Raw genomic sequence first — 27,527 nt, 5'->3', positions numbered from 1 at the left:
CCCAAACACACAAGGTACTCTGTTTTCCCCAAACTAACTGGATCCTTTTTTTAACCATAGTCTTCAACCTGCTGGTCCAAAATCAAACGATTGAGGTCCTACTTGCAACTATACTAGTCATTTCCCCTCCTTACCCGCCCACTGGCACTGACTGGCTCCTTCCATTTGCAGAGTGCAGATCCGCCTAAGCATTCATTCATTCAGCCAGCTCTTTCTCTCTCTCACTCCATGCATTTGATCCAAAAACGGTAACGTAATTCTTCACAATCAACAGTTATTACTCTTCAGATCTACACACATTCTTGTATAGATCACACCCATAGCTGAAAAAGATGGATTCAAAGCCTTCCCCATCATCGGGAAGGTACGAAAATAGCAAGAAACCATATTTGTCGAAATCAGTATCCGATGCTAATAGCCATAACCAAAGCTTAGCATCAATTCTTAACAACCCACATGCTGGAAAATCAGATGGATGGTGGTGGCCATCAAATTCCTCATCCCTTCCCGTCGTTCCTGAATTCACCCCCCTAAACCCACTTCCAAAACCCGGATCTGATATAGCCAGAACCGATTTTCTCCCTTACATTACATCCTTTTCCGACCCTTTTGCTCGTTTTCACGATATCCAACAGCACAGTAAATCCAGCCTCCTCGACGATCAAAATGGTGAAAATGCCCTTGTCGCATGTCTTCGAGAAGTGCCCTCTTTGTACTTCAAAGAAGATTTTCAGTTAGAGGATGGTGCCACATTTAAAGCTGCCTGCCCATTTAGGACTACGGCTGAGAATTTGGTTATGCAAGAAAAGTTGTCACAGTATTTGGATGTAGTGGAGCTGCATTTGGTGAGGGAGATCTCTTTGCGTTCAAGCTCGTTTTTTGAGGCACAAGGGCAACTGGAGGATCTGAATTCAAAGATAGTTGAAGGGTGTAAGAGGATCAGGGAATTGAAAGAGACAATAAGGCTACTGGATACTAATTTGGTGGGGCCTGCAAGAAAGTTGCAGGAGCTGAATGTAAAGAGGAGTGATTTGGTTGCTCTTCAGAACAAGCTGAAGCTCATTATATACGTTAATCAAGCTTTGTCAACTCTCAATTTGGTATGTTTGGTTCCGGAACATCTTTAGTTCTATATCTGTTTCTTAATTCTGCCAACAATCTGCACTTATGCTTACATTATGGATAATGCCACTAACTGTTATCTAGAGAATAGATGAAGTCGGAGAAGTTTCATGGAGACTATGTGAAAATGATAGTGGATAAACAGTTTTTATGATCTTCTTTGATAGAAGAAAGAAGTTGTACTTATGTAGCTCCTCATATATAACACGGTCCAGAAGTTGAAGGTATTGGAGGAAACCCTCTTTTATGATGTTGTTAGAATAGTGTACTCTCTAGTTGACAGTTTTTGAAAAAATAGATTTATGATAGATGTATGAAAACAGAGGATTGACAATTTCTTCTTAGGTGTAGCTTAAGGCCAGGTTATAAAATTCTGACAATAAAACTCTTTATCTTTTAGAAATCTTGTTTTTTTCTTTGTGGCAACTTGAATCTCAATGGTGATTTGGTAGGTCCTGGTAGTTCAACTTAAGGTTAGAAATGAAAGAGTGAGTAGAGGCCGTGATAAAAAATAAAAGAGTGAGAAAGAGGCCCTGTTAAAAATTAAAAGAGTGAGAAGAGGCCCTGATATAAAAAATAATAAAAGTGAGTAGAGGTCTTCCATGAAAGAAAGGTAAGAACAAACTAGTTACAATAAAAAGGCGAGCAAAGAGAAAACCTCTTAAAAATACAATCTTGCACTTAGAAATTGACCCTATGACGCACTAAAGCAAAGTGACAATCAAATGGAAGAATACATGGAACTTTCTTAGTGTCCTGTTAACATTAACTTCAGTAATATTAAAGCTTTTGGTGGAGATGCCAAACATAGATGCATATAAGATTATAATTGTTTTGATATTGGAGAAATCCCCTGTGACTTCTGCCCGTCTTTAGTTGGCCCAAAGGTTTGAAATTTCGAGGAGTATGACCTCGCCACTTTACCTTCCTCCCAACTTAAATACTAGCATGCAATAGGGATCGAATCCATAAATGTGCCCTAATCCACATATCACGTGCTGTTTTCTTACTACTAAACCAAAGCCTCGGGACATTTTTTTTGGATTATAATTAGGGGATTAAAAATGTAACTTGTTTCTTGTTTTTGGGTGGGTCTTCCATGGAAGAGAAGTAAAGATGAAAAACCCGAGGTTAATCTCTACATGGCTTACACCCAAAGTTAGGGATGAGGATAAGGAAGAAAAAGTGTATACCAACATGATTGAGAGAGAGGAGTAAAGACTTGAATGGGTCAAGTGTAAAACTTCTCCCGACAAGTTTTTGGGAGGAGATAGTGATATAGAATTAAATAGATTGTTTTTAGATATCTACTATGTTGGAATTGCAAGAATTGGCAAAGCTGGAGGAAATTTCATGGAGGCAAAGATCCAAATTCTTGTGGATAAAGGCTGGTGATAAAAATATAAAGTTCTTTCACAAGATTGCAAATGCTTATAGAAGATACAATAAATTGAGAACCCAAAAGTTTGGGGAACTGGTGGAAGACCAGGAGGAGATCAAAGGGAAATCGTCACTTTTTACAACAATTTGTACATGGAGTATGAGAAGTGGAGCCCAACCTACTACTCAGATTGTTCCAGCATATCTGAAGAGGACATTGAGTGCTACAATGCCTTTTCTCTGTGGAAGAGGTCTAGAAAACCATTAGAAGTTGTGAAGGAGAAAAGGCTTCGGGTCTAGATGGATAGAACATGGCCTTGAAAAATAAATAACATTAGAAGCTTAGGGTGTAAAGTTCATTAGCCATTGAGAAATAAATAACATTTCATGAAACAATATATAAAGTATTAACATTATTTATAAAAATTAATATATTTAATTATAAACTTTATGTATATAATTTATTGCTTTGGTTCGGCTTTTTCTTCGGGTCGTTTTTAATAAAGTCTTACCAAATCAAATACTATCGTTTTAAAAAAAAATTAAAACTAAGTCAAACCAAAATAAAATTTGGTTTATTTAATCGGTTTGGTTCGGTTTACGTTTGGATCAGTATTTAACCAAACCGAGAACACTCCTAACAACATGTACAACTCGTAAATGAATCTACTAGTCCACTGCATCCAAGATGGAGCATGGTACAATTGAAAATCTTGCCACAAAATTCTCGATCATATTATCTCAAGAAGAGATTGTTTTGTTGTTGCTATCACTTGGTTAGTGATAAAGAGAGCATGTTTAACACAAGAAGTTCTACAGAAGAGTAAAGAGAGCATGTTTTACAAATTTCCTATCAACTCTACAATTTGATCTACATCCACTATACATAATTGTTTACACCAAAAAAGTAAAGATACTAAGCAATTCCATTTTCCTTTGTGAATGGAATTGGATCTATCTTCAAAACATCTTCCATTCCTTCCATTCCTTTCTCTCCACACAGACCACCATATACATGATGGTATCAATTCCCACCATTTCTTTTGAGTCTTGCTTCCCCCTCTTCTGCTCCAACAACTGAATAGATTAGCTGTGCTCTGGTATGGCCCAACTTTGACTGGTGATGTTGAGAAAAAGTTCCTACAGCTGTGCTGTGAACTTACAATGTAGGCATAGGTGACTCTTTGTTCCCCAGTTAGATTACATAGAAAACATCTTGGTACTAGTGTCCTTCCTTTCTTCTGAAGGACTCCTTGGGATAGGCATGCTTTTCTGATTACTAACCAGGTGAAACTTTGCACTTTTGTGGGAATTAAACCTCTCCAAATATTCTTCCTTTTTTTTGAGAAAAAAAAAAAAAAAAGGAAGAATATTTGGAGAGGTTTAATTCCCACAAAAGTGCAAAGTTTCACCTTATAGGCACAGTTAACTGTGAACTTGCCCTCCTTGTTGTGTTTCCAGATAACCCTGTCTGTTGCATTTGCGTCAAGGCTAGTACCCCCCAATTTTTCCAGTAATGAGGCCACTCTCTCTATTTCCCAATCATTCAAAAGTCTTCTGAAGGATAAGTTCCATCCTTGTGTACCAGCAATCACATACCTTGGCATCAGGATTGCTGCAAATGGAGAAGAGGTCCGGAAATGATTCACTCAAAGGGGTCTGATTAATCCAACCATCTCTCCAAAATTTTAAGCTGTTGCCGCTTCCCACTTTTAGAATCAGATTTTCTTCCATAAAGCTCCATAATACTCTTATTTTATGTTATGTTGGAATTTGAAATAAGAGTAATATGTTAATATTTTTTTTTTTGAATTTATGGTTTATTTTGAGTTCCAATTTATTTCCTTTAGTAGTATGGACGTGCTATTTCACATTACATGCCATTCATTTTTCAGTTAGAATTGATAGATTATTTTTTTGGTCAAACATTTGAATAATTTTATAAAATTATATTTATAACATTGATCTTTTTGTCAAACATCATGCAATCTATGATGTTCTTACAAAATGTTTACTTTTTAGTTTTATAAATCTGTTAAATTTAATTTGAAAAATATATATTTATTAAATAACATATTTTCAAGAGACAATATGTAACTTAAATACCTAGTTTAATATCATTTATAAAGGCACCTATTTGTCAAATATTAAATTTTATTTTATAAATCTAATTTGTATAATTGCCCTTGTGAAACCAAACATTACACTTGTTATTACATTATGGCAAACAAACAGGTTGTCGTAATTACTATATTGTGTAATTACTAGGCTGTGTAATCACTACCCTAGTAATTACACCAATTTCAATTACCTAGGTTTTCCAAACAAACCCTAAAATGTCCCTACACGAGCCCTATCCCCAATATTATTCTCTTTGACCTTGAATGAGATATTTTTCAAAAAATAATCCTATCCCTTCATGATATTTCTCTACAAGCCACAACCAAAAGGCAAAATGATCTCTCTAGTTCTCCACCACTCTTCCGCAATGCCATATTTATCAACTATCACCCCCATCCGCTAAGCTTGTACCTCCACCCCAAACCTCCAAAGCCATTTGCCCAATAAAGCTTTATTAAAGACCTTTAAATCTTTAATTCCAAGGCCTCCCCATTTTTTAGGGGACCTATGTATAAAAGATGATTTCTACAGTTGATGATCTCCACGGTTGAAGTTTTTGGCTTATCAATGCTATCCACATGGATTTTTCTCTTCACATAAGGTTCTTAGACAAGAGGGTCCCCCCCCCCCCCCCCCCCCCCCTTCTTATTCCTCTCAGTTATGGAGGGACTGAATTCGATGTTAAAACGCTGCTGATTTGTGATGGATTAAAGGCTTTGCAGCAAATCATCAGAGCTCTACTTCCCTGGAAATATCACATTTTATTTGCAGATGATGCTCTTATCTTGTGATGCTATGACTGATCAAGTGCTCTATTTAAGAATTATACTGTCGGTTTTTGAGTTGGTTTCTGGGCTGCATGTGAACTTCTAACAGAGTCATCTCTTCCCTATAAACGAGGTCCTAATCTTCAGTTCCTTGCTGATATTTTAGGTTGTGTGGCATCAGTTCTCTTCCTACTACATACCTTGGCCTTCCTTTGGGTGCTTAAGGCAAGCTCTATTGCAATCTGGAAGGGAATGGAAAAAATGCGAGAGGAAGTTGTTGGCTACTTGGCTTGGAAGAGACAATACTTGTCTCTTAGGAGTCGTTTGGTAGGATGTATTAATTAAAATAGTCCTTGGATTAAAATTTAATCCATCCAATACAATGTTTGGTAGCACATTTCAACTCAAACCCACCTAATACATGGATAACTTAATACACCATATGTGGTCTTATCTAATACCAAGGATACCTAGGGATTACTAATACCATGTTTAATAAGCCTTGGATAAGGCAACAAAATGACTGAACTGCCCCTCAATTTCTTTATACACACTTCAGAATTGGTAAAGAAACACAGGATGGACCATGTGAATTGTTTTCCAGCCTCCTCTTTTTTTAGCCTCCTTCTCTTGATATCATGTATTAGTTCCATTGGTTTTGAATTAAATATAAAATTCGACATGCCAAAATGGTGGTATCTGCAACCTTTTGACAATACCAGTAATTCAACTAATTTAAGTGAGCCTGAGTTGTCTGGCCTTCTGCATTTGCTCATTGCACTTATCTTGTATGGTTATTAATTCCCAGATCCCTCTATAACAATTTGTTTATCGAAACAGTCATATTTGAGGGGATAGGATAATGTGATGAATAATATTTGCCAATGGAATGCACTGAAGCTCACCAACGGAATGAACATGAAAATATGTCAAAATGCTATACATAAAATAAAAAATCACATGATAATTCAAGGGTATAATTGGAAATAAGCTTCATGTAGAGTCTTAAACCACACACAAGATTAGGTTGGAAATAATGAACCAAACACGTGATAAAAACCGATAAGTCCTGGTGGCATTCAAGACTTCAAATGGCCTTGGAAGCAAATCTGGAGGATCAAAGTGCCACACAAAGTGGCATGCTTTACATGGCTACTAGCCAATGAAGCACTTTTGACATTGGATAATGTGGCCAAGGGAGGAATCTCTCTATGCAACAAATGTTCCTTATGTGGTAAGGCTAATGAGACAGTGAGACATCTCTTCTTACATTGCAACTTTACTGAGCAGCTGTGGCAGATTTTCCTTAATCTCAGAGGCATATCTTGGTGTATGCCTAGCAAGATTGATGAGACTCTATTCAGTTGGGAGATGGCTGGAGTTGGGGCTACAAATAGAGAAAGATGGAGGATGATCCCTGCTAGTATTTGGTGGACTATATGGAGGGAGAGAAACGAGAGATGTTTTGAGAATAGGAACAACAACTTGCAGGAAGTAAAGCTTAAGTGTATTTTGTTGTTTTGCTTTTGGTGTACAAATGTCTACTCCAATGAAACTGAGTCAATCGTAGATGTTTTAGGATCCATTTAGATTTGGTTCAGTTTTTGGATAGATTATACTTCCTTTCTGCTTTTGTAAATATGGTTTTTCAGTACTACCTAAGTACTAAATGAAATACAAATGTTACCAGTTTCAAAAAATAAAATAATCCCTGCATTACTAATCCCTACATTGCTAATCCCTGCATTACTAATCCCTGCATTATCACTCTTTCTACCAAACGACCCCTTAGCGTCGTGTTTTTTTTTTTTTGGTTGAGAAGTTAACATCTCTATTATCAACAACGGAAGCTACACCAGAGGTGTACTTTCAGTATTAGTTACAAGTAGTAGCTAAAGGAAGCAAAACCTACCACCTAACCTCTTGAACAACCTAAGATGCTAGAAATGTTCTCTGTCTCTTTGGGAAATTCATGAATACACCAAAAATAGATAAAACACTAAACAATTCATTTTCAGTTTCTGGAAAGTGTTACTCTTATCTTCATAACATCTCTGGTTTCTCTCCTTCCATATTGACCACCAGATACAAGCTAGGACAATCTTCCATGTCTCTCCATGTCCTGACAAATTACCTTGTCTGTTCCAGCAAGCCAGAACTTCTGATGTTCCTTGGCATGGTCAGTCTGAGCCCTCTCAACTTGATGTAGAACTGCCAAACTTGTTCTGTCACTTTACAGTGTAAGAAAAGTTGAATATGGTCTCAGCTTCAGATTCACAAAAAAAAAAAAATCAGTTTGTCTTGTGTTAATACAGCTTGCCTGGCCATCAACCAGAGAAAACATGCCACCTTGTAAGGGATCTTAACTTTCCAGATCATCTTCCAAGGGCAGGAACCAGCTTGAGGACTTGTTTTGCTGTTGCATCTATAGGCAGATTTGACTGAGAATCTCCCCTACTTGTCCTTCAGCTACTAATCTCGCTACCTTGGTAGAAAATTCCTTGAACTGTTCAATGTTATGTTAGAAGGCTATCAACCTTTCCATTTCCCAGTCATTGAACATTCTCGTAAAGTTGAGATTCGATCCTTGATTATCTCTGACTTCCAGTATTATTGCTCCCTGTTGTTGATTCAGAAGGTATATTTGAGGGAATACAATCTTCTAAGGTTTATGACCAATCCACATCACTCCAAAAGGCAATGAAACAAAGGAGCAAACATATATCTTATTTGTGTGATGCTTTGATAGCTAGATTATTTTGGAACTTTTGGACTTCTGTTGAAAAGTGCTGATGTATTGTATATCAAACATGGAGTTGTATTGTACTTCCTGAGATTAGTTCATAAGTAGCTGCAAATAGGTGTTGTTCCCTCTTTTCACTTTTTGGTTTGTGTGAACGAACGTTTGCAAAGGAAGGAAAGAATGTGTGAAGGAAAGGTGAATATCGTATACACAGAGCATTGAATTTAGGTACAGCTTAGTAGAAGAATGAGAACCGTGGTTCTGCGAAGGAAGCAGGATGTTCACTGGGATATGGAGACATTCAGGTCTTAAAAAGATTCTAATGTATTCAAAGTGGAAAAAACCGATTGCTATGTTTGTTCCTTGAGCGGTTAACTGAGGAGGTTCTATTGGCCAACTAAACGTCTGTGTGTTGGGTCTTGAATAAAAGGTAAAAAGAACTCAGGAGACCTGGATGAAGAGGGAAATGTTGGAACAGGGGTATCATTTTATCTCTCACATGCCTGAAACATATATAAATCCTGAATTCTTTAGTTTGGGCCTGCAGGAAGAGCGTACGGGAACCCGACGTGCCTCAACACGCCGCTAGTTTGACTCCTTATATCAATTACGAGAAGAGGGTTTTCTTAAGCCAAGTGAAAATTCACTATAGGTATTCCATTTGGATGGTGTAGTGCGAGGTTGAAGATTTTATCTGTATCTCACTCCTTGTATCATTCAAAATTTTAAGATATTTTCCCTTATGTTTTCATGCTTGCATGGACAAGCAGTGGTCATCTTTTACCAGGTCGCCATGTGAAAGCCATTTGAATCTTTGCTTTTTTGTAATTTTAATGTTTTTTGGCATGAGAAATTTGGGATGCTACTCCATTTGTCTATTGACATCATAACAAAGGAGTGATTACTACCAAGTATTCTTCTATTCTGATTTTCATGTTTTGGTGTGTGATTTGCCTTTTTATTACAGTATTTTGAATCCTTGTATGAAGAACAAGGACAGGTTGTACTTCTGGATATGTAATTATGGATTTCAGCACAACCTTTGGGTTGATGAATACACTGTTACCTTTCTCAATATTAATCCGAGTTAGCTCTTCATCTGTGTTCAGACTTATCCTTGATTTTCATGTTTTGTGTGTGATTTGCCTTTTTATCACAGTATTTAGAATCCTTGTAAGAAGAACAAGGACAGGTTGTACTTCTGGATATGTAATTATGGATTTCAGCACAACGTTTGGGTTGATGAATACACTGTTACCTTTCTCAATATTAATCCGAGTTAGCTCTTCATCTGTGTTCAGACTTATCCTTAAGCTATTGAAAGTGATATTTTCAACTTCATGGTATTTATCTAACAGCTATTTTATACAGCTAGTTGCATCTGCAGATTGTGCTGGAGCTTTAGATGTTACAGATGACTTGCAACATTTATTGGTATGTGAATTCGTGTTCAATTCCATTCTTAGCCTTTTCTATATATTGACTATGTCACTCTAGATTCTTCTTGGATTTCATTGAGGTTGTACCTTTTCTCTCTCTCTCAATCTCTTTCTATCCTTTCGAAGCAGCAATACATCAAACTTCGGAAATCCGTTCAGTTTATAATGCTTTGATTTTTATTGTTGGCTTAAAATGCTAAATTACATAAAAAATTAGAGAAAATTACAGCCCAATACCTTTGAGCCACCATCTAGTTTACAAATTATGTTCACAGTGTATAGGTAGTGTATACTTTATACTAATATACATACCTCTACATATAATATACATCCGTATTCACCCACATACATATAATTTACGTACATATACACACATTATACAACCGAGTGTATATGTAGTGTATACTTCGGCCATGTTCGGTAAACTAGATGGTCTAATAGTATATATTGGTAACTATCACTAAAATTTATCTATGGATTTTGAACATTGCAAATGCTTATGATGGAAGATGTTCTAACTGTCAAATGATTTACTTCTTGATAGGATGGAGATGAACTGGCTGGTTTACATTGCTTTCGACACCTTCGTGATGAATTAACTACTTCAATTGATTCTATCAATAGGTTAGTCTATTCAAGTTAGATTTTTAATCAGTTTCTTGGATTTGCTGACTTCATTTTATTATGGTTTTTGCAATTTTTCTAAGAAAAGTTGCATCTTCCGTTGTAAAATTTGGTGCATTTATCTCTTGATATGTTCTTATTGAGATGCTTGTGCTTCCAAGATAGGATTCAATAGTTTATCCAACAAATAAACTAAGTTCAGGACATAACCATCCTTTGCATAATTAATTTGCCCATCTGTTTCTACTCAGAATTGAAAGTTGTACCTACTGCTTCTTTATTTCTTGTTTTCCCAAGCACTTGGCGAGCGGATCTATTATGCTAGTATTCCCTTGAATCACCTTTTGGCATACTTTTCCTTGTAATAAAGGTACAATATAGCATTCTTTAGAATTGTCACTTACCAGATTCAATCTTGTAGCATTCTTTCAGCAGAATTTTTGCGTATAACCATACAAGAAACTGGCAACATGGATGCGGCAATTACATCAAAATTTAAAGCACGGGCAACCATTGCAATTAATGGAGAAGGCCATGAAGTAAGGGCCAAGTGTATTTTGTATTTTGATGTTATTGCTGCAGATTATTTTCGTTCTGTATGTTAGACTGGAAAGCTTGTCTCACTTTTGTAAAAGATACAGTACCCAGTAGTTTGCATAAAGAACAGGTGTTTTGACTCTTTATAAAACTCTAGTCGGAAGATGAAGGAATCCTACACAGCTGCTGTTCAAAACGTGCTACATGCTTGATTCTAATTGTAGTTTATATATTTTCTGTTTTTCAATAATCCAAATAAGTGGGGGTAGATGGGAGCGGAGGGTTTACATGTGTCCTCTTTATATCATCCTGAATTTCAATATATCGGTCGATAAGAAAGTTGTGGTATTAATGCCTACTATAGCAATGCTCTCCACTGCTGTGCCTTAGGCAACTTGCAACAGATCAAACTAAAATTGATTTTGAAATATTGCAGGCTAAATTGGATGAAGAAGAAACCTCAAATTTCCGTGACCGGCTTCTTCCATTTGTTATTGGATTACTTAGAACTGTGAGTTTTCTCTCTGGTTAATCTGTGGCATCATTGCTTATCTGTGTTATTGAAGTTTTGGGTTGATCTCAATTTCCTCGAGGTGGAGACTATTCAATGTCATATCATGATCTAGGTGACCAGGTCATTGTTCAGTGTCTTCCGACGACTCACACATGCCACTTCAATTTATACTCCCTTAGAATCTCGGGTAATTTTGATGAAGCAAAAATGTGTGTAGAAATCTGGATCATATCATATTGAGAAGTGTTAAATTGTTACTCTAGCATGTTAGGTGAAGTATCGAGTTATGTAGGTCATAAGGTAAAAGGTAGGAATCAGATGCGAAGGAGCTCTGAACATAAAGAATAACATAGAGGATATTAGAAACGGTGAAAGCCGCTGGATAGATGGAGATTAAAGTTGGAATCTGCCAAACTCTTAATCTTTTGTTGTGAAAACATAACTGTTTTAAATGGAGCATGCAACAATGTACAACTGCTAGACTAAAAGATGGGGGTGTGTTTATTAGTTTGATGAGTATAAGTGAAGATTAATTTTATTTAGTTACCAAATTAGAAGTAGGTTGGCATAAGAAGGAAGGGGCTGAAAACTGCCTAGGATGATATAGTGGATAGAGGCTATGTAAACCTTTCGTCCCCATTTGGTCCATAGTTTTCTCCGTCTGTGTGTGTGTATGATTACTTATCATCAACTAGGCTCATTATCATGAGAGCCATCAAGTTTCATTATATGTGAACTAGAAAATATTATACTCTGGTCTTCTTTAATGGCTATAATTTATGGATCTATTTTCCTAAAGAAGCAGTGGAGGTCTGGTGCTCAAGATAGCTGGTAAACCCATCAAGAAAATCTGGAATACAATTCCAGCACGCATTTTCTGTGTAGTATGGAAAGAAAGGAACAACAGATATTTTAATGGTTTATCAACTTCAAATTTCAGTACTCAAGTCTAAATGTATTCTACTCTATAGTTGGTGCAAGCTCTCCCCTGTAAATTCCCCTGAACACTTGTTGGATTTTGTTAGCTCCCTGGAACTTTAACTAGTGCGTTTTGGAGCTAACTTATATCTTCGGTAATTCTGCATCCTCTTGATGCCATAATAGGAATTTCTTACTTCATCAAATAATAAATAACTTATTGATCTATTTTCATGAATGTTTTTTGAGCATTTGGAGTTTTACACATAAATTTTTGTACGAGCATTTTCATGTTTGAATTTTATAAATTCCAGGCAAAACTCCCTGCTGTGTTGAGAATATATCGTGACACTCTTACAGCTGACATGAAAACAGCCATTAAAACAGCAGTTGAAGAGCTGCTTCGTGTTCTGGTTGCTCAACCTTCAGATTCAGATTTTATTGCAGGAGAGCGAGTAGCTGATACAGATGGTGGGTTAACAATTTAATATATCACAGCTACTTGACTTTGACGAGAAGAGCTTGATAGAAAAGTAAATTTTTTCAACTATATTGTGCGGATCCTCTAAAGATGCGTCCCACCCGTGTAAGATCCTCCAAAAATGCACTTTTTTGTGAAGGACCCGACATGGTCTTATGGCAATTTTGGAGTATTCGAGCAACATAGATTTTCAATAGGAAAAGGGTTTATTTCCTTTTTCTTTTAATTAGAAATCAAATGGTGCTAAGGAGGCTGATTCATTTTGGTCTGCACAGTTAGGGGAAGGGGGGATTGATGCTTTGGTTTTTGATTTCATGTATCTTCTGACTTAGGTGGGAGCTCATCTCTTGCCAGTAGATTGAGAAGCCTGGCACCAGAAAGTTTTGTTCAACTTTTAAAGGCAATTTTCATGATAGTGCAGGTAATGTGTACTTGCCATACCTTTCTCTGTTTATTTCGATTTGTGCTTGAATCAGGTGATGTTGCTTTTCTTTTTACACTTTTTGACATATGAAGAACTCCTTTAGTTATTGTGGAACAAACCCACCAATCAAGCATATAAAGTTCATTTTCATGCAATATATATTCCTAAAAGGATTCTATTGCAATGTTAATAAGATCCTTAGACCCTTTGGATCAATGCTTGAGTTGTTAATTTGTTCTAACCAATGATAAGTACCTGAGATCCTCATCTGGTTCAGACTCTTAATAATTAGTTGATTTGGTGGTTGCTTATATTGATTTCTGGATAAGTTGAACTGTGTGAGTTAGCATTTCTCTGCTTTATAGGCCAATTGCATATCTTATTGCGTCTAGTCTTGATTTTGATGTTTTAAAGTTGTTACAATTTAACTTTCTGAGTTTTCTTCTCACAACCTCATTTCTTGGGGCATGAATATGATCCCATTTAAGGTGTGTAGTTATCTTGAAAATGTCTTGAAAGAAACAACTAGTGCCATCTATAAGTAGAAGTCTTTTCGACAATGACTCACTTCATCATAGTCCAACCAACTATTCTGTACTCTTTTTGTCAGGTACCACTATCACCTCACCCCTCACTACCTCTTCACTACCATCATAGCTGCCAAAATTTACTATAGCTTGAATTTGAACTAAAGACCTAAATGATTAAGATAGTTGTTCCTGTAAAACATTTCATTTCAAAGATATTTTCTCTTAAAGCTGTTGTACACCCAACCTAAGGACCCTAACTTTGCAGGGGATTCTTTGGTTGGTGTTTACGAATTGGTAATTATACCCTTACTCCCAAACTAGATTGCTTTACCAATCTAGTTTTTGCCCTTTTTTTCTTTCTTTTTGTTATTTAATTTTGGTATGATGTAACTTGATATTTTTCTTTTAGTGAATGCAGGCGCACTTAGTCCAGGCTTCTGAAGTTAAAAAAACAATTGAGTGGATTATCTGCCATCTTGATGATCATTATGCTGCTGACTCAGTTGCTGCTGCAATTGCACTTGGAGCAGCAGCTGCAGAAACTGCTAGTGAAAGTGATGGTCAGATCACCACCTTTTCACAATTTTCTCCCCCAAGCAACTTTTCCAGGGTTTTTTCAATTCAGGAGAAGGGAAATGATGCAACAACCATGTCAAATTTGTCGAGAAATTTCAGGTTTATGTACATTCATTTGCGTTATTCTTAGATGTTTGTGCTATTATGTTTTTATTTTCGGAACCTGTAGTGAGGGAAAATCAACTTCTTGTTGTGTATTTGCTTGTTGAAAATATGTCCTTCAAACTGTGGGTATTCATAATTTCATATACATTTATTTGATAGATAATTACACATTTGGTCATTCTGTCATTGAAAAATTTCAAAATTGGTTCTCATAATATCCCAGTGGCATATGTAACTCCAAATTAATTTAATGTGCCTTTTGGTCTCCAAAAGAATTAATAAATTAGTGGATTTTTCGCTTCTAAACCATACATCATCCTTGTGTTATGCTAGTGCAGGTTATTTTGGTGGGTTTTGTTTTATAGTTTAAGAAAGACAGAATTTCAAATATCATAACAATATAGTGTATTCTCTCCAAAAAAAGATTGAGTAAAAAGAAATAAAAATTTCCTTAAAATTGCTCTTGGCAATCACATAGTCCAGTCCAATCATTAAGAATCCATTACATTTGTAGTGGAGGTCAACAACAACACATTTCTATCAATAAAAGGTTTAATGTGTGTAGTCGGCCTTCATGAGGACTAAACTGAACTTTTGCCTGATAAACCAAGACCACAATTACCCATTTCGTATCTGTATGGCAGATTTTTCCTTTAAGGACATCCAAATGGTTGACACATATATACAAGTAAGGATACCATATCCATTTTATTTAAAAAGATTACTTAATCCATCTACTGATTGCAGAAATTCAAATTCATTTAAACAAAGATGTAATGTTATTACAATGACTAATCAACTTCTACTTCAATGATCCTTCCACTCTTATCGGTTTAATTTTACTATAAGTTACTTCATTTAACCTATAGTCTAGTGAACCATGTCATTTAAGATAGGAAGGAAATATACCGTATTTCTTTTTCCAAAGTTGTTCTCATACTTTGTTCCTAGCATTCTATGTTGGTGGAAGCACATACCTCATCTGGAAAGCATGTTAACTGGCTGCTGAAATTTTCTTGGCAATTCTTTTTTTTTCTTCCTTTTTTATTTGTTCTTTCCTTATTTAGCGGGTTTCTGTTGGGAATGTTCCAATCCGGACTACAAAGGATTTTATTTGATTTACCCTTCGGGATGGCCCAGTGGTTTGGGCTTGGGACTTCTATGTTGGAGGTCTCAAGTTCAAAACCCCTTGCCAGCGAAAGCAAGGGTGGGCCGAGCTCGTCTAACTGGGCTTGCCTAGTGTGGGTTACCTCTCCTATGTGGTTTGCAAGCTATTGCATAGGAGCGGGGGTTTTACCCTGTTCGCACCCAAAGGGTAGTTGCTGTGGGTTTCCCTTGTCATAAAAAAAGATTTTATTTGATTTGGTTCTATTACTAGTATTTAGGGCATTGAATGAGTCGAGTTTTTTTCACCCAAGGGTGTGACCCTGGGTCAATGAAGTGGGTTGAAAACTATGAGGTCTCAAATTTAAATTCCAACAAAGCCAAAAACACTAGCGCAATTTCTTTTTATCTGTACAAGCTTGGTAGACAAGGTTATTTGGTACCTGTGCTGGTGGAAAGTAGCCCATGTAATTAGTTAAGATGCGGGCAAGCTGGCCCGAACAACATTTATTGAAAAAAATGAGTCAGTTGTTTGCAAAACAAATTTCAAATTCACTTGTATTAACTCGAGTGATTATTTAGCTCTTAAAATCAATCATGAATAAGAAATGGAGCTTAACCTTATAATGCTACTTGGGTGTAGCAATAACAAACTAATTATGCGGATATACTATATTTTATTGAATTTTATAATATATTTTTGAACATTAAGCTTGAAATTTTCTTTTTGATGTGATTTTTATTGATTTTCAGCTTATCTTACTAAGTTGAGTAGCTTGGTAGAAAGTAGTTATAAGAGTATATCTAAGGTGCTTTCCAATAAACTAAAAAGGTTTAAATGTGACAGTATCTACTTCACAGAATGCTTTTGTGAAAGAAAGACAAATCCTAGATGTAGCTTTGGTGACAAATGAAGTGGTTGATTTGAGAAGAAAGCAAGGAAACTGAAGATTTTGTGCAAATTGGATCTTCAGAAAGCCTTTGATCATATCATTTTCAAAGAAAAAGAAAGCCTTTGATCACATCAAATTGGGGGCTTAAATGTGACAGTATCTATTTTTTTTTTTTGAGAAGGAAAAAAATAAAAAAAAAAAAAAAAATTCGGCCTTTTGGCTAAAGATCTGTTAAATTAGGTCTTAGCCCTAACTCACACTCCAAAAGCTAGCTCAAAGGGAGGAGGATTTCCCAAGCCTTATAAGGAGTCCACCCATCTCATTAACCACCGATGTGGGACTTTTGTCATTCTTTAACATTAAAGAATGACAAAAGTCCCACATCGGTGGTTAATGAGATGGGTGGACTCCTTATAAGGCTTGGGAAATCCTCCTCCCTTTGAGCTAGCTTTTGGAGTGTGAGTTAGGGCTAAGACCTAATTTAACATGGTATCAGAGCAGGGCCCGTCTCACCCGATCTTGGGGTGTGAGTTAGGCCCAAGACCTAATTTAACAAGATCAATTGTAGTATCTATTTCATAAAATGCTTTTGTGAAAGAAAGACAAATCCTAGATGCAGCTTTGGTGACAAATGAAGTGGTTGATTTGAGAAGAAAGCAAGGGGAACTATGGATTTTGTGCAAATTTGATCTTGAGAAAGCCTATGATCACGTCAACTGGGAGTTTCTTGATTTCATTATGCTGAAGATGGGCTTTGGGACAAGATGGGGGATGTGGATAAGTTTTTGTATTTCAATAGTTAGGTTCTCGGAATTGCAACTCATGTGGTTTTCTCAGTAGTTTGAGAGGTGTGAGGCAGGGAGTTCTGCTATTTGCTATCACCTAAGTTGTTCATACTAGTTATGGAAGCAATGAGTAGGATATGGATAGAGCTGTGATGAGAGGTTACCTTGAGGGGGGTTCATCTTTACATCAGATGGGGGTAAGGTACAGTAAGGGGTTCATCTTTATTAGCTGACGACACTTTAGTGATTTGTGATGTTGACAGGACTCATGTGGAGTATTTCAGAAAGTATTGACATGGTTCCAGGTGGTGTCGGGCTTAAAGATTGATCTCAGGAAATGTGAAAATAATCCAAGTTGGTGAGATGGTGAACATTGAGATCTTAGCACAAGTGTCAAAGTCAAACTGTAGGGTGAGAGAACTTCCTACTACTCATCTTGGTCACCCACTAGGAGCATCTAACAAGGAACAACTTGGAACCCGGTTTTTAAGAGGGTTGAAAAGAGACCCACGCTATGTAAACTTTCGAGAATTCCTGCATACTTTATGTATGTCTTGGATGCATGCTTCAGTTAGCGTTACAAAGAAGTTGGAACATTCTTAGAGGGACTATCTATAGGATTCTCAAGTAGGGAGGAAAAGTTTCACCAGGTATAATTTTGAGACTGTCACGACACTCAAGTGTTGGGGTGGACTTGGGATGAAGATTTAAAGGTTTTCATCAAGGCGCTATTGGAAAAATGGTTATGAAGATTTGGATACAGGAGAGCGCTCTATGGAGGGGGTGATTGCCGAGAAATACAGAGTCTTAGAAGGAGGACTAAAATTATCACTCTTCCTTGTGGGCGTGGGCTTTAGAAGGAAATCTTAAAGGGGTGGGACGAGTTTATGGGAATACATCTTTAGTGTAGGAGATGGGAGTGGGTAAGTTTTTGGAGACACAGGTGGTGCGGGAACAATTCTTTGAGTATTACTTTATTTAATATGTTGAGGATTTCATGCCAAAAGGAGATGTCGGTACAACAATATACAAAGGCTTCAAGGTGGAGAAGTTCATTGGCATTTGGTGTAAACAAGATATGATAGGGGATATAGGACTTTTTGCTGACTTTATAGGTAATTTGTAATCTCCCATAGGGTAGTTTGATATGCTTTGATGAGATGGTAAGTGACCTATGCTCATCATTTGTTTGATGATGAGCCTTTTGTCAATACACAGTTACCTTTATCTCAAAAAAAAAATGAGTTACTTAACTAACAAAGTATCACATTGGATAGCCATGATGTATGAAGATGGGGATGGGGAATAATATCTTCTCTGTTAAGTCCTTTTGTGAGAATCTTTTGGATAGGGAGGTTCATTTTCATACTTCTAAGTGTGGATCCCTAGGGTACAAAGAAAGGTGTGCCTTTTCTCTTGGTTAGCTACAAGAGGGGTAATATTGATGGTGGATAGTATGAGGAATAGGAGGATACAATGAAAGGTGTGCCTTTTCTCTTGGTTAGCTGCTAGAGGGGTAATATTGATGGTGGATAATTTGAGGAATAGGAGGAGTACTTGTGTGAGTTGGCGCTTCATGTGCAATAGTTTGGTAGACACTAATCATCTCCTTCTACATTGCTGGAGAGCATCTGGTTTTTTGGCGGGAAATACTGTGTTGGTTTGGTCTTCAATGGGTAATGCCAAGTACAGTTAAAGAAGTCTTGTTAGCTGGACTTTTAGGGGAAGGAAGAGAACAACTCATGATGTGGGATGTTTCTCCATTAGCACTTATGTGGACCGTGTCAACCTAGGTCAAACTCGTCCATAGAGTGTTGTTTGATTATTTTACGAGCCGAGCTAGTACATAGCATGTGTGAGAACCGCCCTAACCGTAGCCGGAATTTGACACGGTGACTTGAAGTTTCTCACCAATGATCTAATATCATGTGAGAAATATAGAAGAGAATATTATCGAATTGTGTATCTAAATTGTTACATAACGACCCTATTTATCGACACTACATTAGATTCCTTTTCCAACTAGGATTCCTATTCCTATTCCTATTCTTATTCGAATTCTAACAGCATGCTTGACCTTGGTTCATCTCGAGTATAAACCTGCTAGTAATTTGACTACTTTAGAAACATGCTTATTTTTTTGTTAGCAAAGTCTGCTTGGCACACTAAAATGGGATAACTATTTTATTCTGTGCTTTAAATTGGTGTCTTATTTTGGAAGACTGCTTAAATTGCAACGATAGATTTGCTGGATACTTATACATCTATATTTCTTTGATAGAGCTGATATATTGAGAGAGAATACAGAAGCTGTATTTGCAGCTTGTGATGCTGCTCATGGAAGATGGGCAAAGATCCTTGGAGTCCGTGCTCCTCTTCACTCTAAGTTGAGGTTGCAGGAGTTCCTAAACATATATAACATCACTCAGGAATTTATTACCGCCACTGAGAAAGTAAAACTTTGTCTTTCTATGAAGTATATCCTTCACTAATTTTAATTTGTGTGTCTATGCTTATAATTCTCTGTTATTCAAATATAAGCAGATTGGTGGAAGGTTGGGGTATAGTATCCGTGGAACCATACAATCACAGGCCAAGGCCTTTGTTGATTTCCAACATGAATCTCGAGTTTGTTCCTTTTCCAGCTGAATTTATGAATCTCGAGTTTGTTCCTTTTCCAGCTGGATTATTAATTGTTTTTGTTGGTTAATTCAGATGGCAAAGTTGAAGGCTATACTTGACCAAGAAAATTGGGCTGAGATTGATGTCCCCGATGAGTTCCAGACTATTGTCACATCACTGTTCTCTTCCAAGTCAGAGACCAGTGGACATGCTGATGATGATTCTGCTGACACTGCAACAAGCAAAACTGAAGTGGTTCGAAACTGCAGTGATCCTTCAATGGTGGATGCTGGACTCCTAAATATATCACATAATACAGAGCAGACTGATTCTACTAAAACACATCCAGATAATACAGCACAGGTTAGTTTTTCACAATTAAGCTGATAAGCTCAGGGCAGTACTGATTTGAGATTATTTTAATTCAGAGTAATGACACGAAATCAAGAGAACGCGGAAGATCATCTCCTAGAATGCTATCGTTTGGGGGTGTTGCGTATCACATGGTAAACTGGTCAGTGATTCTTTCTTATTCAGATAAATTCATCTGTTCTTTTGAGTTAACTTGCAGGTTTTTTTTCCAGTTTTCATTTCTTTGTCATAATTTTCTCTCTCAAACGTTTCTCTTCTTGGCCCTTGGTTCTTAAATACTTAGGGGTTGTTTGGTACAAACATTGATAACGCAAGGATGAGTAACACATGGATTAGTAATGCAGGGATTAATAATACATGGATTATTTTTTATCAAGCGTTTGGTTCATTCCTTCCCACTTAATCTTGTGTTTGAGTTAAAACTCTACAAAAAAATTCTTTCATATTATACCCTTTATTATGAGATTTTCTATTTCTTGTAATTGGGTCAATGTAGATAACCGCCGGACAATATATTTTTTTTGTAGGATTTTCTATTTCATTTAACTAGTTAAGTTAAATACTAATATATATATATATATATTGTTAGTTAATTTTTAGGTGTGATGTACCACTATGGAGATCCTAGATGGCACGGTGTATTTCTATTTTTTTGTTGGTCAAATATATCTTAAACTTAACATAAATTTAAGGGTACTTATATTGTTCAAATACCGGATGCTTATTAAAAAAAATAAAAAACAAATAGTTCAAGTGGTCAATTGGCGAACTACTTTGAATAAAAAAACCCAAAAAAGGGACAATTTTATTGTAGTAAAATCATCAAATTACACTAAACGGATTTGGAGAATTAAAAAGAACATATATAACCATTCCAATATAAATAAAAAGGACATCAAATTATAAAAGAAATTTATAACCATTCCAATATAAACCTTGGGGATAGTTTAGTCATTTAGGGGTCTTATATTGTTAAACCTTGGATTAGTTATCCCTCCATTTTCTAGGCATAAAATAAGACCTCATATGGTGTACTAATCCATGGATTAAGTTAAATAAAGTAACCAAACGATGTATTTGATGGACTAAATTTTAATCCATGGACTATTCTAATTAATACTGCCTACCAAACGGATCCTTAATGCTGCCTGGTACTTAATATTACCTTCTTCCCCTTATTGCTACTGTTTCCTGGTCATTTAGCATGGTTTCATTTTTCTTCTCAAGGCTGGAACCTGCAAAAATAACATCATAATGTTGCTTTTCAGTGGCTTGATTTTGGTGAAGATGTTGTCAGAATATATTGACATGAATAATAGTTTAACTGGCCTATCATCAGAAGTAGTTCACCGTGTTGTTGACATCTTGAAGTTTTTCAATACGAGAACTTGTCAACTTGTACTTGGAGCTGGAGCCATGCAGGTATACTCTTGCTATCTAAATCAACAATGTGTACCTTATGGATCATTCCTTGGATATACCAAGGAATTTGGATGCAATCCACAAACCCATCATCCCTTCTGCTTCCTATCCTATTCATCGATTGTGTTTCCTTTTAGGATAAAATGGGCCTGAACAGACTAGTGCATGTAGTTTGGGAGTGAGGATAGTTGATTGGTTGATTTATACTATTTTTGATAGGCAAAGTAAATGTTCCATTATTGTAATAAAGCAACATAAAGAGAGGCACTTATAGACAAAATTGATGTACTAAGGCTAAGCCCATGGGAATTTTAAAATTTTATCAGACTATCTATTGCATATACATCTTTGGGTTTTCACCAAAATGCTAATTGCTGCAAACAAATATCTTTTATCTATGTATATGTTGAGCTATCCCATCAGAACATCTTATATTTATATGTTTTGACTGGCATTTCAAGTACCTTGGGCTTATGCAATGCCTATTACATGTATAATAACGGTCTTTAGCCCTTGTAGGTGTTATGTGGGTAGTATGGAAGGAGAAAAATAGGAGAATGTTTGAAGGGGTTGAAAATGATTTTGTACAATTAAAGAAATCTTTTATTTCTAGTTTCATGTAGGTGTAGAAATAAGGATTTATTTGTCTAAAAGATTGAGTATCTTTATTTGAGAAACATATGTTTGTGTAGGTTCTGATATTCTTGGTGTATGACTTGGATACAGGTTTTGATGCAGGGGTTTCTCTACCATTAATAAAATCATTTACTTTATCATCGCAATAGTAGATTGCTTAGTTGATTTTCTTTTTATAAGATATTTTAGGAATTAGCTTCAAAGTGAGTCAGGGGGATTCACTGGAGTGTCTATCTCCCACCTACAATATGCTGATGACACATTAGTATTTTGTGATGCAGAAAGTGAACAACTGAACAGTTAAAGGTTATTTTCATTTTGTTTGAAGCAATATCTGGACTCCATATCAATTGGGGAAAGAGCTTTATTTATCCTGTGAATGAAGTACCACAGATCAGCCTCCTGGCAAACATTTTAGGTGGCAAGATAGGGGAACTTCCCACCACTTATCTTGGCATGCCTTTGGGAGCTAAGAGTAAATCTTTGAGCATCTGGAACTCTGTGGTAGAAAAATGTGAAAGGAAGTTGGTTAACTGGAAAAGTCAATACTTATCCTCGGGTGGTAGAATCACACTTATCAACAGTGTTCTTGATGCCATGCCAACCTATATGATGTCCCTTATTCCTATGCTTGGGAAGATCATTCAGAGGCTGGACACAATCAGAAGAAATTTTATTTGGCAAGGTAATGGGGAAGGGGTTAAGAAATTTCACTTGGTTAAGTGGGATGCTGTTATTTCCAACAAAAAAGAGGGAGGTCTGGGAATTAATAATTTGAAAGCCCACAATAAGAGCCTTCTGCTAAAATGGCTCTGGAGACTAGCAAGTAGCAACAGATGATCAGAGCTTACGGAAGGACACTATCTTTGCAAGATATGGAAAGGAAGGATCATGGACTACTAAGGAGGTTAATACTCCTTATGGTGTGGGTCTATGGAGAACTATTAGAAATCAGTGGCCAAGAATTTGGAGCAACTCTGTGATTAATGTGGGAAATGGGAGGAAAACCTTGTTCTGGAATGATATATGGATGGGACAAACACCTTTGAAACAACAGTTCCCAGACATTTATATTCTCAATCAGCAGAAAATGGCTACAATTGTAGAAGTCGGAAATGAACAAGGATGGAACCTGATTTTTAGAAGGTTCCTCAATGACTGGGAAGTGGAGAGAATGACTCAGTTCTATAATACCTTGGAACAAGCCAAGAACCTCACTTGTGAGGAAGACAAACATAGAAGCTGGAGAAAGATGGCAAGTTCAAGGTGAAATCAGCCTACAAATTACTAGACATTTCAACTAAAACCAAGGAGTTGTGGCCTTGGAAGATGATCTGGAAAGGGAAGATACCACATAAGGTGGCTTACTTCAAATGGCTTGTTGCAAGACAATCTGTTCTGACTCAGGATAACTTAATGAAAAGAGGAAAGGACTTGTGCTCCAGATGTCTTTTTTTGTGAATCTGAGTCAGACAATAAACCATCTTTTTTTGCATTGTAAAGTGACTGAGAAACTATGGAAGTATTTCATTAACCTGAGAGGTATCACATGGACCATGCCTAGAAATACTGTAGAAGTCCTAGCATGTTGGAATAGAGATGGAAATCAGTCAGGACACAAGGAGAGATGGAAGATTGTCCCTGCCTGCATCTGGTGGACAATATGGAGTGAGAGAAATCAGAGATGTTTTGAGAACAAGAGCATCCCTTTCCAAAGCATTAAAATGAATTGTTTAGTGACCTTTTACCTTTGGTGTATCCATTCTATTCCCAAGGATCCGGGGGACATCACCCTATTCTTAGATAGTTTATGAGGGAGATAGGTGTTTAGATTCTTTTTGGTAAACCCTCTATACTTTTGATGTAATTACTACATGAGTTCACTATTGGTGTACTTCTATGTTTATAATACCAGTTAACTTTCTCAAAAAAAAAAGTGACTAGGAGGCCAATTTTTTTTTGTTAGAATAGATAACATTTGTATTGTAAACCAGCACTTGGGTAGTGCTAAACCCCTTTAACAGGAGAGAGTATAGCAATAAAACAAAGAGCTCATAATTCTAGCATGACTCTAACACTTCTAGGATATCTTCTGCATCTATAGGATAGTTTTTTTTTTTTGAAATCGGTAACTTTCTATAGGATAGTTCTTTGTACACCTAAAACACAAAAGCAATATACAATCTGTTTTTTTTTTTTGTTAAAGGTAACATTTGTATATCAATCATCAGCTCAAAGCTGGTATCCAAAAATTTACATCATATCCTCCCTCCACACATGTGTGTCGGGCATAAACAAAAGATAAAGAAAAGAAAAGAAGAAAAAAGAGAACTATCCTTAGATCCTCCTTTCACCTTTATAAGGACCCTAGAATGTCTACAATAGCCACAGGGTCATCTATATACTCTGAACTACACCAATAGCAAAAAGTGATAATACAGTTCATTTTAATCTTATGCAGAGGGCTGCTCTTGTTATCAAAATTCCTAGAATTCCTTTCTTTCCATATGGTCCACCAAATAACAGCTGGGACAATTTTCTATCTACTCTTGTCTGTGCTGCCACTGCCCTCCGTATTCCAGCTTTCTAGAGCCTGTCCTGTTCTCCCTGGAACAGTCCAACTTATACCTCTGAAGCTAGTAAACAAATTCCACAGCTGGCCAACCACTTTACAATGTAAGAACAGATGATTAATTGTATCTGCAACCTGCTCACAAAAACAGCATCTTGGGTACATTTGTATTCCCCTCTTCATAAGATTCTCTTGTGTAAGTACAGCCTCTTTCACCACCAACCAAGTAAAAACTACCACTTTGTATGGTATTTTAACCTTCCACATAAGCTTCGAAGGCAGAAAGTTAACTTGGGATCCCATCTGATTCATATTTCTATATGCAGAACTAACAGTTAATAAACCTTTATTATGACATTTCCATTTAAGAGTGTCTTCTCCTTCCTTGAATCCTAAGAACTGATCAAGTGTTCCATAAAATTCAGCCAATCTTTCCACCTCCCAGTCTTGCATCAGTCTTCTGTAGGTAAGGTTCCATCCATGTTCAGACCAAACTTCATAAAGAGTTGACTCTTGTTGTTGGTTCAGGTGATGAATATCTGGGAACAAGCTGTTTTAATTTTCTGTATTGTTCTACTCCTGTCTTGAAAAACCTAGCATTCCTCTCCTTCCAGATGGTCCACTATATACAGGCTGGGATGGTTCTCCAGTAGCTCCTGCTTTTAGCTCCCTTCTGAGCTTCTTCCCAACTAGATAGAGTGTCAACAATCTTGCTAGGCATTGTCCATTATATGCCGCTGAGATTGATGAAAATCTTACATAGCTGGTCAGTGATTCTGCAATGCAGGAACTAGTGTCCAACTGTCTTAGCTGCCTCTCCACACAAACATCAGTGTGTGACTTAAGATAATGTTCCTCTTCCTTAGGTTTTCATGTGTCAAAACAACTTCTTTTGTTTATATAGAGGGTAGGGTTGCAACTTCTTTCCCTAGGCTTTTAATTTGCATGCTAAAATGTACTCTGGTTTCCCTGAATATGCAAAAGAATTCCACCAAGAACTGATTTTGTCTATAAATCTCTGTGTGTTAGCCACCAATATTTGAATTTGAAATAAGATTTATTCAGGTCCCCATGGTCCACAGTATAAGGCTATAGGCACATGGTCTGACGTCAGTCTTTGTAGAGCAATCTGCTTCACTTTACTGAATTGTTCACTCCACTCAGATGTGAATATAATTCTATCAATCCTTGATGCAGCAGTGTTCAAATCTCCCCTGAACCATGTATGTGCTCCTCCTTCAAGTGGAAAATCAAAAAGCTCCAACTCTTCTATGGTATCTGAGAATTCTACCATGGCAGAAGACCTTCTTTGTCAGTTCCTCTTCTCTGTGGGGAACCCTACACACATTGAAGTCCCCGCATACTACCCAAGGACTGTCCATTACACCTCTAGGAAGTGCATTCCATTCATATCAGTAGCATAAAACCCCACATAAAGTCTCCAATAACCATTTACTCGCATGTGTACTCTTCTCCACTTGCCATTTCTGCACTGATTCACCAAATCATCCAGATAAGTAACGTTACAAGAATGTTGAGCTTGCCTTATCGATTATCACATGCACTTCAATGACCTGGCTAGCTGATTTGAACTTTTTGGTAGTCTTGAATTGATAGCCGCCACTTGTTAATAATTCTTCTGACTTGTTCAGGCTTCCATCTTATGATTGATGACTTCTCTGCGTATCTCTGTGTATTGCAGTAATTTCGATCCTTCTGGTCTCTTGGTGGAAATTGATGACATGATCTTTTATATTCCTGAGGCATGTGGTTTGAGCTTGGGACTTCCATGTTGGAGGTCTCAAGTTCGAAATCCCTTGCCAGCGAAAGCAAGGGGTTTGCTTTCTGGGTCGAGCTCGTCGCACCAGGCTTGTCTAGTGTGGGTTACCTCTCCTATGTGGTTTGCGAGCTATTGCATAGGAGCGGGGGTTTTACCCTGTGCGCACCCAAAGGGTAGCGGCTGCGGGTTTCCCTTGTCATCAAAAATAAAATAAAAATACACACTGCCTAAAAAATTGGACTGCTCACAATATGATAATCATAGATCTCTATTCTCTTTACTCCATAGCTGACATGGTCATGTTTTTCCTTTCCTTTTTTATGCCAATTTGTAGGAGATGGGTACACCATCAAAGCTCTTTCAATCTTTTGCAACTTGACTCAAAATTATTTTTGTGCATCATGATTTCATTTCAATAATCAACTGCTACTCCTTTCAAAAGATGTTTTCTTGCAATAAAAAAAGGCTATTATCTTGCCATTTCACCACATTGACTATTGACTTCTGATTGTTGTTGTATCCCACTTGAAGGATCTGGGGTGTATGTTAGTGAGCACATATTTCTGGTCTGCGACTTGTTTTTGGTGGTTTTTAAGATCACGAATATGCCAGAAAAAGTATTATATTGATGTTTTATTTTTTCAGATATTCTTCTGAATCATTATCAACCAATAGAAGCTTTCAGCTTTTCTATAGTTTGCCTGTAACTTGGACTAAACATTTTGTAGTTTCTATCTTGTATATGCAGTATTGGTGTTGTTAATTAGAGAAAAAATTGCAGGTGTCAGGTTTGAAGTCTATTACTTCTAAACACTTGGCTTTGACAAGCCAAGTCATCGGTTTCACATACACTATAATTCCAGGTAGGCAATGATGACGAAGCTTTTCACTGGTGGTTCTTATATTGTTTCTGGCTTTTGTCTAGTTCCTTGTCTACTATTGTATTCATTGTTGATCTTTGGTTTAGGATATATCAATGTGCTCAGACATTGTTCCAATGGTAATAACATGCCATTACCATTTGTGTAAAGTTTCTACCTGAATGGTGGTTGGAATTTAA

The 27,527-nt window shown here is 36.8% G+C and overlaps 1 protein-coding gene across 1 annotated transcript in view; it reads left to right on the top strand.

Annotated features, from left to right (window-relative positions):
- The first annotated feature begins 218 nt into the window (after window positions 1-218).
- The window catches only part of LOC125840831 (vacuolar protein sorting-associated protein 54, chloroplastic-like), a 38,456-nt gene continuing 11,147 nt past the window's right edge, over window positions 219-27,527 (top strand). Inside the window, exons 1-14 of the mRNA XM_049519803.1 lie at window positions 219-1,100; window positions 9,505-9,567; window positions 10,117-10,196; window positions 10,618-10,735; window positions 11,170-11,244; window positions 12,480-12,636; window positions 12,979-13,067; window positions 14,019-14,275; window positions 19,345-19,516; window positions 19,608-19,691; window positions 19,779-20,048; window positions 20,114-20,199; window positions 21,326-21,479; window positions 27,249-27,330. Of these exons, the coding sequence (XP_049375760.1) occupies window positions 333-1,100; window positions 9,505-9,567; window positions 10,117-10,196; window positions 10,618-10,735; window positions 11,170-11,244; window positions 12,480-12,636; window positions 12,979-13,067; window positions 14,019-14,275; window positions 19,345-19,516; window positions 19,608-19,691; window positions 19,779-20,048; window positions 20,114-20,199; window positions 21,326-21,479; window positions 27,249-27,330 (2,455 nt within the window). The 5' untranslated portion in view covers window positions 219-332. The remainder of the gene's footprint in view (window positions 1,101-9,504; window positions 9,568-10,116; window positions 10,197-10,617; window positions 10,736-11,169; window positions 11,245-12,479; window positions 12,637-12,978; window positions 13,068-14,018; window positions 14,276-19,344; window positions 19,517-19,607; window positions 19,692-19,778; window positions 20,049-20,113; window positions 20,200-21,325; window positions 21,480-27,248; window positions 27,331-27,527) is intronic.

Source organism: Solanum verrucosum, unplaced genomic scaffold (genome assembly GCF_900185275.1).
Source record: "Solanum verrucosum unplaced genomic scaffold, falcon-dt-bn FXZP01000194.1, whole genome shotgun sequence".
NCBI lineage: Eukaryota > Viridiplantae > Streptophyta > Magnoliopsida > Solanales > Solanaceae > Solanum > Solanum verrucosum.
This window is presented reverse-complemented; position numbering and strand designations above follow the sequence as displayed.